Source organism: Cajanus cajan, chromosome 11 (assembly GCF_000230855.2).
Source record: "Cajanus cajan strain Asha chromosome 11, NIPB_CcT2T_4, whole genome shotgun sequence".
Lineage (NCBI taxonomy): Eukaryota > Viridiplantae > Streptophyta > Magnoliopsida > Fabales > Fabaceae > Cajanus > Cajanus cajan.
The window spans coordinates 25,718,538-25,740,518 of record NC_138527.1 but is presented as its reverse complement, the minus strand read 5'-3'; the positions used below and the strand labels follow the sequence as shown (position 1 = coordinate 25,740,518).

Sequence of the window (21,981 nt, the reverse complement as noted above, 5' to 3'; positions counted from 1 at the left end):
TGAGCACACTGCTCATATGGGTGTAATTCCTTATAGTACCTTAGTTTAGTGGGAGTCTCATTTATGTTGTGTCTTCTTTATTTTTAATTTTTCTACATATTTGTATTATTTGGATTTTCTACAGAAATAAAGTTGATAATTCTATTCTGAGCTTGTTTTGTGCAATATATATATATATGTTGCGTTTTGAATGGATCTCTATAAAGAATAAAGTTTGGACCAGTTGGAAATAGACATGACTGAGATCACGTTACATGTAATTTCCATGCCACTTATCCATATTTGATCTATGTCATTGAGTGCATACAATTGTGGTGATCATTGTGGTTTAGTCACATTAGATAATGATGAAAGTTGCAGTGGTTCCCTGTTATTGTATGAGATGGACCAGATTGTTTAAGGGGAGTCTAAAAGTAAATAACATACGATTTCGTGCTTAAAGATTTTTGTGATATAAATACTTAAATGAATATAAAGCCCAAGTGGGAGATTGTTAGAAATTTTATTTCTAATAATTATTGTGGGCTACATATATTATTTGTAGTATTTATATTAGTTATTTACATTTAGTTGGGGTCAATAAAAGTGATCTAATTTTAGTGAGCCTTTAGACTACCAACAAGAAAAAAACTGATATGGGCTCAAATAAGTGAAATCCAGATTTGGCCCGTTAGGGGTTAATGGGAACCCTAATAGGTTTAAAATCGTAAAGATGGTCATGGTCCCCAATATGCCAAATCAGAAACACACGTCTCTCTGTCTCCCCATCAGAAGAGTAACATCAAGTCTCATCAAAGAATCCAATGATTTGGCTAAGGAAGATTATTGCACCAAAAGATTATTCCGCTGCACCCTTTTGATCAACGTCAATGGATACAGGTACGTGTTATTAACATTAACTCTGTAATCTGAGACAACGGTTCTTAATATCGATTAATGGATAATTTCTATTTGGCTTAAGAAATTTATCCCAATAGAAGGAACAAGGGGGGGCATAAATATGGATTCTTCAGATTTAAGGGTGTTATGGATGATAAGAGGTTGGAGCAATAATTAGATAAGATACACATAGGGAGTACAGTCTAAAATGTATGTCAACATTCCAAGGTATAAGAGCGACTAATGGAGGAGAAATATAAGTAGTGTGAGAATAAAAGAAAGGTTATACCGAGAGCTGAATTTAGGAGGAATAAGGAAAAGATGACGTGCACAAGATAAAGGTCAAATCTCACTTTGGGTCGACCCATTTCGTGCAAGGATAAATCTTTTGGTGATGTAGTGGTAGAAGAAGGTTCTAGAGATGACGTGAGTGAGGAGATAGAGCTCGTTTGGGAGATAGAGCATACAAAGCATGATCAAATATAGTAGCAGCAATAAGGAGGGTCAATTTCTTATCTTGCACCAATATCAATGTCTCAAAGGTCAAGATTAGGAGAAGATGGGTGAAAAAAAAGGCAGGTTTCAAACCTCTAATGTGGAAGATATGGAGCAGATTAATCTTAGACATCAACATGAGCCAACAAATCGAATAATTCAAATGTCCAAAGGAACAAAGATCCAACACAACAAACAAAAAAAGCAAGCAAAAGGAAGGAGGTAAGACCGGTACTTCAAACTTTTAGCAATTCACTTATTGATAATAATATTAGAAATTACAATAATGTGCTTTGATGGAAGAACAAGGCAATTGAGGCAAAGAAACTATAGAAGTTGAGAGGGTGTCATTAGGGGGTAACTTATTCGGGGAATGAGAATGACATTTTAAAAAGGCTAGTCAATTTGGAGAAAAGGGATCAATAGGGAAACAGGAACCTAGCTGATAACGAGGGAGAGAATGAAGTTAATACATAAAAATCATGTCTTATAATATTAGGGGTTTGGGAGGCAAGGTTAAATGTAGGTATATTAGGAGGTTATTTTTGCAAGGAGGAGGTTCAAGTCTTATGTGTACAAGAGATGATGACGAGTGATATCAGTAAATCACTAAGTTAAATACTATGATTGGTAGTGTTGGATGTGAGTAGAGAGAAAAATCTCTGAATTGATAATGTTTGATGTGGTTTGAGTGGGTCGTACGTGAGGTGAAAGAAATGTCTTTACTTAAATTGGTGCCAGGCATTAATATAGTAATGGCATTAATGGAGTGATGCACATGACGTCAGACATGGACTAAATGACAACGAGCATGAGCGAGACAAAGTGCTCCCTGTCTCAATGGCATTGGGCGCAAGGTGTGTAACGCTAGACGTGGTTTGCTTTATGAAAACTTGTTGTTTGAATGATTATATGATGAACATAAATAAGTTAGATGAATTTATTGCATGTTTTATGTTGAAAGGTGTTGGTTCTATATATATTGATTTGAGATAATATATCTAGATGATTATAATTGTTGAATGTTAAGGCGATGATTTTGAGAGTGCTTAAGACATTTAGGCATGTGGTGTTGATTAACTTATAGAGTAAGAGATGTTTTTAAAGTTGGATATCCTATAGTATGAATATTGATGTGGTACTCTACAAACCTAGTTGTTGAAAAACTCTTCTTGAGTGGGCATTATCTCTTGGAGTGAGGTATTGAGTCTCTTTTAGGTACTTTGTTAATATTGGAATAAGGTATGGAGTTGAAAGTTAAAATCCTTAACTAATTACTAGAAAAGTGCACGGTATCGCGATGATAGTTAGCGAGTTGAATCCATAAGTGACTTGGTTAATGCATGTCAATGTCATGGTAGACTCATATCCAAGTTGTTATATCTAACAGTAGGACTAGATTTCCTAATTTAAGTGACGACATCCTAGAAATCATGTTGTAGGGATTGGTATCCCAATTGACAATTGATCTAGAAGGTGTAAAAAGATTGATTGGTTCGATAGAGTTAAACTACTTAAACTACTTATCTTTGTTATAGACGATTTTTGTAGGTGAATGTGTGACAATGCATGTAGTTGAGGCGTGTGCTTATAATGTATTGTTTTAATGTGTTCATGTGCTATGTGAATTGATTGTTGAATGACATTAAAGTGGTGAAATATGAAATATCATATGTTGCAAGTTGCTTACTTTTGTAAGATTGTTGAATTTCATGTTGAGATGTTTGTTGGTTGCTATGTTGTAGACCATGAGGTGATATGTGTATGGTTTACATGTTAGTCGGTAGTATGATGCTTTTATTTCTATACTTGTTGTATGTTCATTCTATTAAACATTAGTTTATCTTTACATATTTCTAATGATTGAACTTCGATGATTATGTTTACATGAGAGCATGACAAGCTTGGGCTAGAGACTTGGTGTCAGGTTTTGAGGCCATGCTATAGTTGATGGCAGAGTTGAGACTTTTAGGGCTACTCTAATGTGACTAGTGTAGTTGAATTGTCACACACACAAACACATATGCACACACACATTTATTTGTGTATATATTTAGGTATTGTTATATACAAAAATCTTAAGTAATTAGTTGTTTTGTCATTAGTCGTTGATTTAGTTTAGTGTAAGACCATGACAGTTCCTAACATTATAAGCTTAAACTAAAAGTTGAAAAATAAAAAACTTTTAAGTTGATTGATTATATTGAAAGTATTTGATAAAATTAGCTTAAAAGTTAGATAATGATAAATGTAAAACAACATAAGAAATATTTAATTATTTGAGATAAAAAATATTTTAAGTAAAGTAAAAATGTTAATAAGATTAATAGCTTATAAGTTAGTTTTATTATTTTCACTAGTGAAAGTAATTTATAAAAAAATTTAACTAACTTATGAAAATAAATTAAAAACTATACTAAAAAAAATCTACGTATTGAATAAGTTTACTTTGATGAAATTAAAAGTTTCTTATTTTGTCACACACTCTAATTCATATGTTTTTCATTTTTTTTGTGTGAAAAAAAATTAGAGGAAGATTATTTTGCATGCAAGCTGGAAGAAAAAAACATCGATCTCATTTAACGATTGTATTGAATATTGCTTTTATTATTCTTTTAATATCTTTCTCTTTAGAGATTCGGTACACATATATTCAATTCCATTTGTCATTATTATAATATTTCTTTTTATAATAAAATCTTTTTCTTTTATTTGGTTTAATTGTATTTTTGTCCATACTTTGATGGTGCAATGTTGGTCCCAAGTAATTTTATCTCTTTAAGTATTAATTGTGTGATTTTTATCTCTTAAGTTTTAATTGATTAATTTTAATATATTAAATATCTTAATTAAATTACATAAATTATAATTTTAATTCATATATCAAATGATATATATTTATTATTACTAATAAATAAAATTTATATATATCATTAGCTTTATAATATTATTGATTAATTAATATCACACTACAAAAAAAAAAATTGTCATGTGTAATGACACACACCTTATAGTAACATAATAGTTATCACTAAAAATCACTTTTACCTATATTGTAAATACAATATATGTTGGTAAATTGTTAAAAAAATTAAGTATATGGTATAATGACACATAATATATATTGTTAAATCTCATTCAAAATCAATACTAGTACTAAAATTATGTATAATTATCAAATAAATTATTATATACATATATTGTATTTATAGTGACACTTTTTGTATGTCATTATATATAATATTTCTTTTTTTTTTTTTTGTCTATAAGACATAGTCCTTGCAATGTTCCAAAGATGACAATTATAAATTAATATGCATTCTCATTTACTAACCAAATATTATGTAACATTTTTTGTAGTATCAATAGTATTATTGTTATATCCATAGATAAATTAACACAAAAATATAAACATATTAGATAAGATAAATACATTAAAAAAAATTGATTAGAAATATTGATACATCATATATCACTCATTAGCATTGTATCAACAAAAATCATTAGATTTTTAGATAGAGAAACTACAATCGCATAATTACGATATCTAATGAGAAACCAAATCTGATCAATTATCGATACTTGAAAGATAAAAATTGTTCAATTAAAATTTGAATAAATAAAATTCTACAACTATAAGGAATCAAAAGTCAAAGCACATTTAAGTGTTTTTTCCTTTTTGATAAATTTTTAACTCTATTAATAAATGCAATATATATTCATCCCTAATTAATGCTGGAAATATTTGTGTTTTCCACAAATTAAATACACTTTTGCATTCTCTCTCACATATATATATATATATATATATATATATATATATATATATATATATATATATATATATATATATAATACATATGTGTGTATGATATATTAATCTTGTGTAGTGTTCCATATACTGTGTGGTGAACATAATGTTGACAGTGTTGTATTATGCAGTGGCTTTGACGATAAGTGCATTCTTGGTAGTGCTGAAATGGAACAACATGAAGTACTCAAAGAAAGGAATGCCTCCTGGATCATTGGGTTTGCCTTTCATTGGTGAGACTCTCAAATTTCTCAAACATGGTCCAGATTTCATGAAAGGTCGCAAATCAAGGTACGTACCATACATTCATATTTCTTGTCAAAAATTTATATATTTATTATACATGATATATAGTTCCTAATCATATGATATTGTAAATGTCACTGTACAACATATTTTTCTTTTATTTATCATAAAATGGTAGGCTTTCCAAAGTATATTTGTTAAATTCTTTTATTTTCCTTTGATCAATCATTCTTTTTTATGTCCTTAATAAAATAGTTTTGCAGCGATTTTTTTTAAAATTATTTCTGGACACAATCTCAAGTGTTAATGTGAAAAATGGTGAAGGAATTTTAAGGCAACCAAAACAAAAATCATTTTGTTATTTTCTCCAATTTCGTTAGACATGAAGTAATTCATAGTTATTAACCATTGAAATTATTTGATGGACACAAACCCAGCCCTTATAATTTACTAAATTGTATGTATGTATTTCTTTTACAACAAGTATAAATTATAATTGAAAACAATTGAATTTTAAAATATAAAAACTTCATTTTCGACTGAAAAGGCAATGGTATCACAGTAATTATTTGATTCTTTTTCTTTCTGTCAACTTTTTCCCCTATTTTTTCGCAAACTGACAATTTTGAAATTACTTTTTTTCTTCATAGAATTGAAACTACCTTTTTATCTCTTTATTTAATCATAATTTAACTGAAACGTTTCATCTTTATCTTTTCAAATTTTTTTATTTTGCTATATTTAACTCATTAAATTTTTTTTATTTCATATACTTTTTTAGTTACGTTATTTCATATATATATATATATATATATATATATATATATATATATATATATATCAACTTTTATATATATTAAACACAAACTTTTATTTTCATGAAATTATTTTTTAGTGACTTGTCTTCGATGACAGAATTTATAGAAAATTTTAATTTCTTATCTAATTTATTTTTTATTTATTACAATTATTTATGAATTAAATATTAATATTTTGAAATATTTTATTAGTAAATAAAAATAATATTTTATTGCAATAAAAATTATTTTTCATAAATAAAAATATAACTTATATGTTTAATATTTATGTTTAATAGGTATAAATTACTATAGAAAACAGCTGAATTTTGAAAACATAAAAATCTCATTTTCAATTAATTGAAAATGCAGTGGTATCACGGTAATTATCAGATTCTTTTTTCCTACCAACTTTTTTCCTATTTTTTCTCAAATCGATTGATAACTGTCTTAAAAGTTAAAACTACTTTTTTCTTTCTTTTTCTTTCTTTTGATAGAATTAAAACTACCTTTTTATCTCTTTATTTTAATAATAATTTAACTGAACTGTTTCATCTTTATCTTTGCAATCTTTTTATTTTACTAATAATTTAACTCATTAAAATTTTGTTATTTAATAATATATTTTTAATATAAATATATTTATTTAAAATTATATATTATATATACATATTTTAGCATTACTTTAGTTAAATATAAAAATAACACTTTATCATAAAATACTTGTTTATTTAGATATTATTAAAATATTAAATTACTAATATCAATTATATAATATCATAATACTTATATATTATCTTTAATATATATAATTAATATTATATAATGAAAATAAATATTTATAATTTTACAACATTACACTATAATTAATATGCATTTAATCAATGAAGAATGAAAAAAAAAACTATATAAACAACGTAAACTTATTTATACCAATAGACAACTTAAGATAAAATACATGTAGAAATATAAAGTGTCTTGATTCCGTTAACTATATAATAAAAATACTGTTTTATTTAAATGTTTATAAAACTATTATATTAAATACATTGAATTAATAATATTTTAAAATTTATATTTGATTTTATTTTACTTATACAAACATATTATTTTTATTTTGATATATCTTTAAAAAATACTTTGTAAAGATACTGAAAAATCTTTTTTTAAGATACATAGTTAATTTTAGAAAAATTCATAATGATTTTTAAATAATAATTAAATATGTAAATTGAGAGATAAATTGTTAAAGTATAATATATTTGAATTTGTTGAGGAATGATGGTATAATATTTACATCTTTGGGGGATGTTAATGGTAAATGAAATTTTGGAAATAATTTTTTTTGTAATATATAAGCTAAAGGAACTTTAATGAATTTTTATTTATAAAAAAAAAGATAAAGTACCATATATTGAAATTTGTTAAGGTCAAAGATTGTAATTTTTAACGTAAGAAAAGAAAATAAAGTGATATTGATATCTCTCATAATATGAGAGTATAATTTACTTTATTTTTAAAGATAAACAATATCAATTAAATATATATATATATATATATATATATATATATATATATATTTATTTATTTATTTGTAAAAGTTAAGATGTAATATTAATTATATTTATATCTATCTATTTATTATATAAAAATAATATTAAATATATATTATAAAAATATTATTCAACATGTGTTTATAAATTTTATATTTTAAATATTTTATGAACTTTTATTAAAAATATTACACTAAACACGTTTTTAAAATTTTAAATTTTAAAATTAAAAATTATTTTCTGAAAATGAAATTAAAAAATAAAAACAAAATATTTTCTAAAACCAAATACACCATTAATATACACTACACATTTGGAAAAAAATATATAAGTCATTGTATTTTTAAAAAATAATAAAAATTAATATATACATTAATTATTAATTACAATCCTAATATAAATTTAAATATAATAGATAAAAAAAATTATAAATCACAAAATTTAATTACATAAAAAATATTATTTAATATATTATTTTTCAACTAATAGTAATATAAATTTTTGTATTAAAAATTATATATATTTATGTTCATTATTTAATGAATTCAAGCACCATTAAATATAGAAATGTTCTAATTGAATAATTTCATCATTTTACATGTGTGACTTTCAACTTAACTTTATTTTTGCATTTAAATATAATTACGATTTAAACTTATATTTTTTTTTTTTACATGCTATGTCATAATGATTAACTAGTATTTTATCATGTAAAATATACAATAATATTTATTATATAATTAAATTTTATGATAAATTATATATAAATAAATATGATATTTGAATATATAAACTATATTTAAAATTAGTTCATATAAATATTTTTAAATATATAAATTATATTTTAGATTTATGATAAATAATTTATATTTAAAAAAATATTTTATTTATTTATAATTTATTTTAAAATATTATTATTTAATTTATAAATAATTATGATAGATAAAAATTAAATTAAATAAAATATTTCAAAAACCTTCTCGTTGAAAATATTTAATTCATGCTAAAATATTTAATTCATATTAAATATACAAGAGTTAATCGTTAAAATTATTATATTGTCTTTCGAGCTATATTTATTTTATATATTATTATACTGTTTTGTTTAAATACTATATTATTATATTCTTCTTAATATATATATATATATATATATATATATATATATATATATATATATATATATACCAATTAAATGTAATTTCAAACTATCGATTAATCTCTTACAATTAATATTAATATTGTTTGTTGTTGTTGTTTATAAATTAATAGTAATGACTATATTATTTATTATTTTTAACTGATAATTTAGTAAAATGTATTCCCATAATAAAATCATTGATATATACATACAATAATTAAATATAATTTTTAAATTATCAATGTCAATTATTATGTAATAATATCATATACAATAGAAACGTCAAGATGTTCTTTTTTCTAATACTTAATTTAAAAGACAAATTATAGTTGCAGAAGATATTATTACAACTTTCATTATTACAGAGTGGATGGAAATGTCTACTATGCTAATTTCATTTTTTATATATATACGAATTTCAACAACATTATAATCGTGGTTAATTATTTTTTTTCCTTATAATTGAAAATAGTTGCATTATATTTACTATTTTTATAATTGAACTTTTAATCAAAATTCGATATTAAATATATTTGATAGAGTGAAACCTGTTGGCGTATGTCTTCTTTGCAGATATGGAAATCTTTTCAAAACTCACGCATTAGGGTCTCCTATTGTTGTTAGCATGGATCCTGATGCCAATAGATACATACTCGTGAATGAAGCAAAAGGCCTAGTTCCTGGCTACCCCGACTCCATGAGGAACATTCTAGGGACTAACATTGCTGAGGTTCATGGTGCTACACATAAACGAATTAGAGGCTCACTATTATCTCTCATTGGTCCAACTTCAGTTAAGGATCGACTTGTGCCAGAAGTTGATGAGTTCATGAGGTCTTACCTTGACAATTGGGATGGTAAAATAATTGATCTTCAAGAAAAAACTGTTGAGGTACGTAATAATCATATAAGTCTTGAGTTTATTAAACCCTACATTGGTCTAATGTTTTGAAACCATTCTTTGATTTATTTTTTTCTATTCAGATGTCATTCTTTATTTCCTTGAAAGCGGTTGTAGAAAATGAGCCAAACTCTTTCCTTGAGTCCTTTAAAGCCACATTTGATAAGATGGCAATAGCAACAATATCCTTGCCAATTAAATTCCCAGGAACCAATTATTATCGGGGACTAAAGGTATCTATGTCTTGAATACTTACATATTTTCAAGGTATTAAGGAATGGTTTAAGACTATAATTACTATTGAATAAAAAAAACTATTATATAATAACACATTTTATATAATGACACAATATTGATCATTAAAAAGTACTTTTACTTATATTATAAATATAACATACGTGAATATATATTGTTAAAAATTGTAAACGTAAGTTATAATAATATATAATATATATTATTATATCTTATTTAAAATTAGCATTATAATTATGTGTAAATATATATCAAATAAATTTAAACATTTTATATTACTATATGTTAAATTTCTTATATTGATTTCAACCTCAACGTATTTAGAGTTTCCAATGTTGTATTGGAATTACATTACTCACATTCATTTGCAACTTTTCATAATATTAAAGATCATTAAAAAAAAAACCTTTAACTGTGGCCGCAATTTAAAACTCAACTACTTTTTCTTTTATTTCACTTAAAGTTCACATTGGAGCACTTTCGTTTATTACAGGCTAGGGAAAAAGCGATTCCAATGCTAAAAGAGCTCTTAGCCAAGAGAAGAGCTTCTTCGGCTACTCATGGTGACATTCTTGATCAACTTATGAGAACTGAGAATGGTGGACACAAACTAGATGATGATGAAATAATTGAGCAAATCATCACAATCTTGTATTCAGGTTATGAAACGGTATCAACTACTACTATGATGGCTATCAAATACCTACATGATAACCCAAGCATTCTTCAGGAAATAAGGGTATGTTATGACTTTCTATCTGATTATCCTCTTTGCTATTAAAACCATGGTTTAAATTTTAAGTACTTGTTTTATGATTTTATCTAATTAAAATATTCCACAGGAAGAGCATTTTGCAATCAAACAAAAGAAAATGCCCGAGGAACAGATCACTTGGGATGACTACAAGAATATGAGGCTAACTCGTGCGGTATACTTTTATCTATATGGACTATAGTTTTAGAATGAAAATGAAATGAAGACCTTATAAAATTTCAATTCATTGCATACGTACCCAAATTTTCAAAGGTATAAAAAATATGAAAATATTCTTTTGTGTGCAGGTAATACTTGAAACCATGAGATTGGCAAGTGTTGTTGCTGGAGTGATGAGGAGGACCACTAATGATATAGAATTGAATGGTACGTTTTCAAATTTAAATCAAATCGATTAGTAAGATCTTCAATTAATTTTTTTGACACATGGATTTTAATTTCAATTAGCTAACATTGATTATGTCTATATATCACTTGTTAGGGTTTAACATTCCCAAGGGATGGAGAGTTTATGTATACACAAGGGAGACTAACTTTGATCCTGTACTCTATCAAGAACCTTTTACTTTTAATCCATGGAGATGGCTGCAGGTCAGTTGCTTCATAATAACAAATTAAACCTTAAAATTCTTCTTGTGTTATAATGACAACACTTTGACACTGAATATAAAATATGATGTAATGTAGGAGAAAGGGTTGGAGTCTCATAATCACAACATGCTATTTGGAGCAGGAGGTAGGGTGTGTCCTGGAAAGGAATGGGGCATGCTTAAAGTCAGTCTTTTCATTCACTACTTTGTGACTAGATACAGGTAGAGTTTTTAATATAATTTCTTTTTCTTTTTCCTTTTTCTATTATCTTATATCCTAATTTTTCAATGTTGAGTAAAGCTATAGTTTTAAATTTAGTTAGAGTAATGATATTCAAATTAAAGGATTGCCAAGTGGTTATTAGAGAGGTCTCTTGCTGTATAATCTTGGTCATAATTGGGAGTGACTATATAAATTGTGAAATAATGCAATTTTAATTATATAGGATCTTTTGTGTGTGTCTCAATTTGACTCACTTGATCAGATAAGTTCCTTGCAAGTGGTTCAATATCCCTTGATTGAACATTTTTTCTTCTTCTTATTTTCGTTTCCCTCCCATTTTTGCATCCTAGAAAGTGATCTAAATTTGGATAGTTTCCCTCTTAGCTAAAAGTTTGTCTTCTTCTTTTCTTTTTTTAGGTGGGAGGAAGCAAAGGGAAACAAAAAGCTAGCAAAATTTCCGAGAGTGTTGGCACCAGATGGATTAAACATAAAGATCACAAAGTACTAGGGAAAAAAAGTTATTGATCTTACAAAACTCTAATGTTTGATCAATACCATGTCATGAATAATAGAAACTCTTGTAATAAATGAACATGTGTTGAGATGGTATCTACCAATAATACATATGAACCTGCTAGGTAAATAAGTGTGAACTATTTAAACCGGTGATATTTAAAAAGTTATTATATATATTTTAAGATATTTTAAAAGGTTAATTTATTAATAAATTTATTTTAAATTTAAAATAATTATTTTATTAATTACAAACTTTAAAATTAATATTAATATTAATTTTAATGAGATAGTGTGAAATTAGCGTGAATGCGATTCTTGAAGCCGGAGAACTTCGATCGTGGAATATTAATATCAGTTGTGAGTGGTTATAGGAAGAAATATGTTCGACCATGAGGCACGTCTTGGTGATAAGGTTGTTAAAGTGTATAAGATTGGGATTCAGATTCTCTACCTTTAAGATATGAAAGTTATGGTAACTTAATGCATTTAAACCGCGCGTTAGATTTATAAAAATAAATTAGATTGTGACACGTGTACAATATATGTTCCTGTGTTAGGACACACTCCAATTATCCTTGTTGTAGCGGGTCTGATCCTGGGTCTCGGTCTGCTCGTTCCAATCCGGGTAGTCTGATATGAGGGGGGGTATGCCTGCAAAGACACTCCAACGCTCAAGTAAGTGCTCGGCGTAATAAATGCGGTAGTTGAAAGTTAATTACATACCTCGAAGGGGGTCTATTTATAGTGTTCCTTATTGGGCCGTGATTAGGAGTTGGGCCCTGGAAAGTTAGGGGGTTAATCCGGTTTAACTCTTAAATTAATCCTTTCGTAATCGTGTTGGAGGAGTTCTGAGGATGGGCCGAGCACACCGACCCATTCTATTGCACGAGTGGTCGGTGTGGTCGGTTACTGGGTTGGTCGTCCTTGGATACGGGTGTTCGGTTGGCTCAGTCGGGTCGGTCGACTCGGTCTCGGGCCCATATGGTATACAACCCCCGCAGCGTTGAGGATGCCAAAGACGAAAACGATTTAAAGGTATTTGATATTATGGTTCGACCCGGAAGGCTAGGTAATGGCTCCTTGGTGGTAAGATGTCCGTCTAACGGGGTCGTCTCCAAGACTTCAGTATAACGGATGAGTTTGACCACTACTAGGCGGTGTTTTAAGGCAGAGCGTGACCGGAGGTTTGTGTCGAGGCCTCGAGTATTGGGTCTTCGTCTAGACCTTGGTTGTTGAGGACAAAGGTCGAGACTTCGGTGATCGTTGGTTCTTTGCCGAGACCTTACCTGTTGGAGATAATGGCCGAGACCTTACCTGTTGGAGACAATGGCCGAGACCTCGATGATTGTAAGGTGAACGTTGGGGTCAAAGGCCGAGACCTTACCTGTTGGAGATAATGGCCGAGACCTTACCTGTTGGAGATAATGGTCGAGACCTCGATGATTGTAAGGTGAACGTTGGGGTCAAAGGCCGAGACCTAGGTGATTGTTGAGTGCCACGTTGGCCCTAGAGGTTACGGACCCAACGGTTAGTTAATCTGGACCGTTGGATGGTTTAGATCAAACGGCTGTGGTTCCGGGGCGTCTTTTCACCTCCCCCTTTTACCTTGCCTATAAATAGGGGGGGTGTTTTGAGAATTCACTTGCTGTAAATTCTCTGAGGTCTTTGAGTTCAAGGTTTTAGCCGAGCTTACCGATCAAAGGTATAATTTTGTATTTTTTTTATTTTGTGGTAATAAATGGATAGGGGTTACTCCTCGGCCAAGAGCTGGTCATCTTCAGAGGCGTCGGCCGCTGCGTCTGATCAAGAGGGGTCGGGTTCAAGTGAGATATCGAGGCTGCCTCCCTTACAATGTGAAGTGGTGTTCCCCTCCGATCATCCCGAGCCTAGCGATAGTGGGGACGAGGTTGTAGAGGTGTCGCCGTCGATGTCGTAGGGTTTCGCGTTGGCACGGGCTATCAAGGTGGATTGTAGAGGCCTCGGCGAAAATGATCAACAGGGCCTAATTGCCGAGGTCGGTGGCGTTGAAGGCAGTGGAGACGAGGTAGGGGCTATTGAGGATGATCGGGGTAAAGGCGTGGTTGGGCCTAGTGGTCGGGCCAAGGCCAAAATTGATTATGGCACGGTTGAGATTCCCGGATATGAATGGGTGGACGGAGAGGTCGGGATATATTTCTCGAAGCTGTCTGACCAGTCGTTATTGGACACCTTTGTGTCATTAGAAAAATGTTTCGGGAGTGGTGAGGGGGAGTTTCCACTTCTTGCCGAGGCGTGCGAAGATGACGGGCCGAACACTGATTTTGTGTTCTTGGAATCGGAGCCCGATGAACACGACTACTTCTATGTATATATGTGTTGGTTCGAGGACCTCGGCGTAGAGCTCCCGTTCGACGACTTTCAAATGGGAGTTCTCCGAACATTGAACGTGGCGCCGACCCAACTGCATCTGAACGCTTGGGCAGCCATGCAAGCATTTCAGAACTTGTGTTTGTGCCTTGGCCTCAATCCTCGGTCGTTAGCTTTCTTGTATTACTATATATGTCGTCCGAGCAAACCGGTGAAGTGGGTTTCGCTAGCCCGAGTACCGAAGCGTGGTTTTCTTCGGGCGTTCACCTCTTCTTATAAGGGATTTAAAAGTGGGTTTTTTAAATTTCGGTGGGGATCGGAAATGAACGATTGCTTCTATGATCAAGAGAACTCTCTGTTATTCCCCTTTTATTGGACGAGGCGGCCAACGCGTTTTGAGGCGATCCCCCTATCAAAGCTCCCGGCCGAGGACAGAGAGATCGTCAACCTCCTAGACGAGTTGCCGAAGGGTTTGCCTGTCGGGGCCTATTGGACATTTTTGAGACGTCTCATTTTGAGATGGCTTTGCTAGGTATGTATGTTAGGTTTCGGTAGTTTAGCAGTGTTTTGAATTGATGTTAAGGTTTGCTTTGTTGCAGGTTTAATGGCCGGAGGCAAGTTAGACGTTACAGCTATGCTCGCCAAGAGGGAGAAGGAAGCCAAAGAAAGCAGGAAGGTTCCGCCGGCGAGGTCGGCCCTCAAGGTATCGCGAGATAAGCCTGCTCAAGTGCTAATTCCCTTGGCCGACCCCAAGAAAAAGGGTAGTACGTCTCGGGTGCGTGCTGCAGAACAAAATATAGAGCCGGAACGTCCGAGCTCCTCATCCAAGCGACCAAAGCAATTATCATTGGAGCAGGCAGGGTGCGGGGCCTTCGCCATTCCCGCTGTTGTTGCAGGGTCTAACTTCTTGGCCTCGGACGTGCAGGTCGAGAATTTGGTCAGTCTTGACCTTACCACCGGAGGGGGACTCCAATACTTAGAGGGAATGTCAATAGAGGCCGAATATAAGCTCTTCTGTGAGCTTAATGCTCGGACCTCCCTCGTGGCAAAACATGTAATGATGAGGTCGGCGGTCTCGGCCGAGAGGCTCCAAACCCGCTTGAAGGATGCCGAAGCGACGGTGAAGGATGCCTTGAGTGCTAACGCCAAGGCAACAGAATCGGCCGAGGAGTTGAAGAAGATGGCTGACTCCTATCGTAGGGAGGCCGACGACCTGAAGTTGGCCATGCAAAAGATGAAGGCCGAAGCTGCCGCTGCTGCAAGTGAGATCACCCGACTGAAAGAGGCGGCTGTGCAGTTCGAGGCCGAAGCAACCGAGCAAATCCTCTCCCAGCACGATGCCAGCTTCCAGCACGCCGTTCGACAAGCTTACCAGTTTTGTGATGTCCTGGCTGACTTTCAGTTTGATGTTAGCCGAGACTTCCTAGGTGGTAAGTTTATGAGCTATGCTGAGTTTCCTCAAGGGGCTCAACCGGATGCCGAAGCTCCCTGTCAAGGTGTGTCTAGCCGGGCTCCTGGGCAGTCAACCGAGGAGGGGGACCTGGTTATAGATGTAGTCAACGACGGGAATCCAACGGAGCAAGCGGCTAAATAGGGATCAGACTTTGTAATGAAGCTAGGGTAGGTTGTTTTTTGTAACCGGGCCGTCAGCGCCTTTTTGTAAGCTCGGCCTTTAGTGTTAGTGCATAGACTGCTTTTGTGTTTTTTGTAAGTAGCCGTTTTGATCTGCCATAATTAATGAAATTTCTTTTCCTTTTACGAATGGGTGTTAAAATAACCAACTCCTTACTTGGCCGAGAGGTAGCCATTTTGATCGGCCATAATTAATGAAATTTCTCCCTTTTACGAATGGGTTAAAATAAACCGACTTCTTACTTGGCCGAGGGGGCCAATGTCGCGATTCCTTCGGTGATTTAAGCGTGGTATGATTGTTTCATTATAGTGTTCGACTTTAAGATGCTCGGCTTCGAAATCAGTGATTTGATACCCGGTGGGACGTGTGTGAGTTCTCGGTTAGAGAGTGCTTGGTATGAACACGATTTGATACACGAAGTGCGGAGCGCATGAGAGCTCTCGGTTAGAGAGGGCTCGGCTTAAATTAATTTGATACACGGAGCGCATGAGAGTTCTCGGTTTAGAGAGGGCTCGGCTTGAATTTGATTCGATACACGAAGTGCGAAGCGTATGAGAATTCTCGGTTTAGAGAGGGCTCGACTTGAATTAATTCGATACACGAAGCGCATGAGAGTTCTCGGTTTAGAGAGGGCTCGGCTTGAATTTGATTCGATACACGAAGTGCGGAGCGTATGAGAGTTCTCGGTTTAGAGAGGGCTCGGCTTGAATTTGATTCGATACACGAAGTGCGGAGCGTATGAGAGTTCTCGGTTTAGAGAGGGCTCAGCTTGAATTTGATTCGATACACAAAGTGCGGAGCGTATGAGAATTCTCGGTTTAGAGAGGGCTCGGCTTGAATTAATTCGATACACGGAGCGCATGAGAGTTCTCGGTTTAGAGAGGCATCGGCTTGAATTTGATTCGATACACGAAGTGCGGAGCGTATGAGAATTCTCAGTTTAGAGAGGGCTCGGCTTGAATTTGATTCGATACGCGGAGTGCGGAGCGCATGAGAGTTCTCGGTTTAGGGAGGGCTAGGCTGTAGATTTGTATGTTCGAGTAGTTGGCCGAGAGTTGCGCGGTGTCGATATGTAAGCGTGTAGTGCTCGGCCTAGGTACATCCTTAGCCGAGGAGGGTACTCGGGAGGGAAACCTATCGGACTCGAGTGTACCATACGAGGGGTCGGCTGAGATTTGCTCGGCCTTACCTTGTGGGTGCGTTACTCGGTCCAGGTGCGTCCTTAGCCGAGGAGGGTACTCGGGAGGGAAACCTGTCGGACTCGAGTGTACCATATGAGGGGTCGGCTGAGATTTGCTCGGCCTTATCTTGTGGGTGTGTTACTCGGTCCAGGTGCGTCCTTAGCCGAGGAGGGTACTCGGGAGGGAAACCTGTCGGACTCGAGTGCACCATATGGGGGGTCGTCCGAGGTTTACTCGGCAGCGTGGGTGTTTGTGCACCGTGTACGTTTTGTGTTCGGCCGTGTATTGCTCGGCATCGTAGCGTTCGTGCGTAGTGCTCGGTTTATGCGCGACCTAAGCAACAATAAATAGTAGGAAATAACATGACGAAATTTGGAGTTTTTATTATTAAAGTGCCTCGTTAAAATCCTTGCCGACCCAAAACCCTCCTTAGGGAAAAAAGAGTCGGCCAAGGAAAAGAGTACCGTGTACGTTTTGTGTTCGGCCGTGTATTGCTCGGCGTCATAGCTTTCGTGCGTAGTGCTCGGTTTATGCGCGACCTAAGCAACAATAAATAGTAGGAAATAACATGACGAAATTTGGAGTTTTTATTATTAAAGTGCCTCGTTAAAAACCTTGCTGACCCAAAACCCTCCTTAGGGAAAAAATAGTCGGCCAAGGAAAAGAGTGCACTATTACATCAACTATAATACACTTTCAAATGCGAGGAGTTCCAAGTTCTCGGAATCGGTTCTCCTGATAAGTGCTCCAGTTTGTATGCTCCGTTGTTCAGGTTATGTCGGACTCGGAATGGTCTGTCCCAATTTGGGGCGAACTTCCCTTGTCTCGGATCCTTTCTCGCCTCGCCTGTAGCTCTCCAAACCAGGTCTCCTTCTCAGAATTCTCTAGACTTCACCTTGCTGTCGAATCTTCTTTTGTAGCGTTGCTTGGTGGCCTCGGCCACGACCAGTGCTTGGTCGCGCATTTCTTCTGCCATGTCTAGGTTTGTTCGGAGTTCGGCCTCGTTGCTTGCTTCATCGAAGTAGGCTCGATGGAAAGATGGTTCTCCTATTTCGACCGGGATCATTGCGTCGGATCCATAGACCAGGCGAAATGGTGTTTCTTGCATGGTTGATTGGGGCGTGCATCGGTATGCCCAGAGTACCTCGGGAAGCTGCTCGGCCCATATTCCCTTGGTTTTCCCTAGCCGTTTCTTCAGTTCTGCTAGGATGACTTTATTGGCTGACTCAGCCTGGCCGTTCGTCTGTGGGTGCTCGACCGATGTAACCTTGTGTTGTATTTCCAGGCCGGCCAAGAACTCATTTAGTTTTCGGTCAGTAAATTGAAGGTCGTTGTCGGTCACCAGGGTGTGCGGGGCGCCGAATCGGGTTATGATATTCCTCCACAAGAATTTTTGGACTTGGTGAGCCGAGATGCACGCCAAGGGCTCGGCCTCAATCCATTTTGTAAACAAATCCACGGCTACAATGAGGAATTTGCATTGCCTCTTAGCAACCGGGAAGGGCCCGAGTATATCGGCCCCCCATGTGGCGAACGGCCATGCGGGGGGGATGCAATGCAACTGCTCGGCTGGTTGGTCGGCACTTCTTTACAAAGGTTACACAATCAGTGTTCATGGTCGGCCAGTAATAGCCTGCTCGCAGGAGCTTTGACACGGTTGTCCTTGCGCCCGAGTGCTTTCCGCAAATCCCCTCGTGTACTTCCCTCATCACATAATCGGCCTCGGTGAGGTCTAGCCACTTGAGAAGCGGTGTAGAGAAACCACGCTTATATAACTGTCCGGCAATGACAACATAGCTACTAGCTTGAGTTTTCAACCGTTTGGCCTCGTTCAGGTCAGCGGGAACGACACCATTGTTGATGAATGTCTTGATTTCGTCTCGCCAGTCAGGTGGGCTATTCTGTCCGGGGTGGTCGACATCAACATTTGCTACCATTTAGTCCTCCACGCTTGGGTGACTGATTTCCTGCTGAATGATTGTTCTTAGTTGGCCTGACTTCTTGGTCGCAGCCAACCTAGCCAACTGGTCGGCTTGGGCGTTGTCCTCACGTGGTATCTGCTCGACCAGTACTTCTTGGAAATTTGCCTTTAACTTTTGATAGGCATGGTAGTATTTAATCATGTTGTGATTTTTGTCGCAACCCGAAAATTTTCGATCTCGCGACGTATGGTTTAGACATCCTTTTAAAAGTCTCTTTAATTAAGGAATGCCCGGACACCAGACTAATCCTTAATTAATGGTTTTTGAAAATAGGTTCATGGAGTCGCCACCAATATTTTACTCAAAACATTGGAAAAAGAAAAGGTTTTTTTAAAGATCCAACTATGGCCTTGATAACCAGAATTGGGTTCGGGGGTCAGTTACGTGTAGGGAAGGTATTAAGCACCCCTACAGCGCCCTCAATTGGTACCCTATGATGAAGTTAACATTATAAGAATTAATAAATTAAATATTAAATCCCCTTTATTAATATTTATTTACATGCTTAAAATATAAATCATGCTTAAAATATAAATTAAACGATTAACCCTAAAATATCTACATTATGACGTTTATTATAACAAAAAAAGAGATAAAGATAAGAAATAAAAGGAAGAGAATAAGATTAGCTGAAATACCTCTTGAACAAGCTTTATTGAATCTTCAAATATGGAAAAGGTGCTTTTTGGCGACCTTTCACACTAAAGTATGCCTCACAAATCTCAAGAAATACAATAGGAGGGAGAGAGAATATAGAGATGCGACACAAATCTCAAAAAATATAATAGAAAAGAGAGAGATAGAGAATTTTCGTGCTCAAAAGAGTCTTATTCAAAATTTCTCTGGCCGCCCTGAGAACTGTGCCCGAGACTTCAATTTATAGGAATCAGAATGGGCTAGAACGGCCTATTCCGAATTTGGAACGGCCCTGGCCCAACAGTTATGTGTAAATTTCGTACCCTGGAACGGTCCGTTCTAAAAATGGAACGGCCCGTTCCAGAGTAGAAAGTAACACAAATTTTCCTCTTCCAGAACGGCCCATTCCAGATTTGCCTTGTTTGGAACGGCCCGTTCTGGTATTGGAACGCCCCGTTCCACCCAAAATGTTTAGTTGATTTTAGTTATGTTGGAACGGCTCGTTCTTATATTGGAACGGCCCGTTCCGGGTTCAGAACTGCCCGTTCTGATTTTGGAACGGCCCGTTCCGGGCTACTAAAACCACCTTATTTGGCCTTTAGGCCTTCTGATGTCTTGTCTTGTTGTTTGCCTACTTCGGAAGCCCCTTCCCTTCGTAATGGAGGTCGATTTCTTTGTTTGTGTGCCCCCTGGACGAAATTGGGTGCCTACAGCTGCCCCTCTTTACTTGTCCTTTGGAGTAGCTATGTGTTACTTTTCCAAAGGCAAGTAGAGACGTAGACATTTCATCTGGGTCTCCTCCTCTTCTCTTTGGTGTTGGCGCTTCTACGTTCCTTCTCTTGGATAGGTGTATTTGCTCGTGTCCTCGCCCTTTAGAGTAGTTGAGTGTTGGTTGCATACTCTATTGGGTAACAAGGCTAACAAACTGTACACCTGATCTTCGATCTTCAAGTAGATGCTCCATTGTGTCTCTTGTGATAGTGCGTTCTTTTTATTTGTAGCTTGTTAAAGAGGGAGTATTTTCGTAGCTTAGCTTCCCTCACGGCTTTGTCGTATACCGGATTGGGAGATGACTACAGTCTCTCCAGACCTTTCCCTCACGGATTTGTCGTATACCGAATTGGGATGCGAGTACAGTCTCTCCAGACCTTTCCCTCACGGCTTTGTCATATACCGGATTGGGATGCGAGTACAGTCTCTCCAGACCATTCCCTCACGGCTTTGTCATATACCGGATTGGGATGCGAGTACAGTCTCTCCAGACCTTTCCTTCACGGCTTTGTCGTATACCGGATTGGGATGTGAGTACAGTCTCTCCAGACCTTTCCCTCACGGCTTTGTCGTATACCGGATAGGGATGCGAGTACAGTCTCTCCAGACCTTTCCCCCACGGCTTTGTCGTATACCGGATTGGGATGCAAGTACAGTCTCTCCAGACCTTTCCCTCGCGGCTTTGTCGTATACCGGATTGGGATGCGAGTACAGTCTCTCCAGACCTTTGTTGTATTTTGAGGAAACTGTCGATGCCCTCATTGGTTTGCTTGAATTGTGGTAGATATTGTCCCAAGGATGTTGGGCAAGAGGTGTGTTGTGATGCCTCTAATTTAGGTTGCTTTTGTCTTTTGTTCAGATGCTGTCAATTGGAATTTGTGCTTGGCTTTTCTTGTTGGGATGCAGAAATGTTGAATGCTTATTTATGCAAGATTTATTTATTTATTTTTGAATAATACCCCATGGATAAAGAAAGTTTTCTAAGTGTGTGAAATGTTTTTGGATGCATGCAATGCATGTTGATTTTAGTTTTTAGAAGTGGCTTCCCCTTTCTCCTTCTCACGAATAAATTACTTTGCTTGATGCACAACATTTAGTTGTATTGGCCGTTTGATGTGTTGAACCGTCTTGGGGCTCTCTCTTTTCTTCTTTTTGTTTAGACACCCTAACTTTTGCCTAGGATGTATCCTAGCGGGTTATTTTTGCTCTCCTTTTTTTTTCACCCTAATTTTTGCCTAGGATGCCCTTTGCGG

General features: G+C 35.0%; 2 protein-coding genes across 2 annotated transcripts; one reads left to right on the top strand and one right to left on the bottom strand.

The window, feature by feature from the left end:
• Positions 1 to 5,252: 5,252 nt before the first annotated feature.
• On the top strand, positions 5,253 to 12,361 carry LOC109797613 (cytochrome P450 85A). The gene is made up of 9 exons (XM_083066592.1): positions 5,253 to 5,476; positions 9,496 to 9,814; positions 9,907 to 10,056; positions 10,569 to 10,814; positions 10,918 to 11,004; positions 11,138 to 11,216; positions 11,332 to 11,441; positions 11,538 to 11,662; positions 12,081 to 12,361. Exons 1-9 carry the CDS (start codon positions 5,292 to 5,294, stop codon positions 12,169 to 12,171), a joined length of 1,392 nt encoding a protein of 463 aa, XP_082922718.1. The 5' UTR covers positions 5,253 to 5,291; the 3' UTR covers positions 12,172 to 12,361.
• Positions 12,362 to 18,826: 6,465 nt separating this feature from the next.
• On the bottom strand, positions 18,827 to 19,276 carry LOC145953473 (uncharacterized). Its single transcript, XM_083067432.1, has one exon. The coding sequence runs from the start codon at positions 19,274 to 19,276 to the stop codon at positions 18,827 to 18,829; it is 450 nt and encodes a 149-aa protein (XP_082923558.1).
• Between the last annotated feature and the right edge of the window lie 2,705 nt (positions 19,277 to 21,981).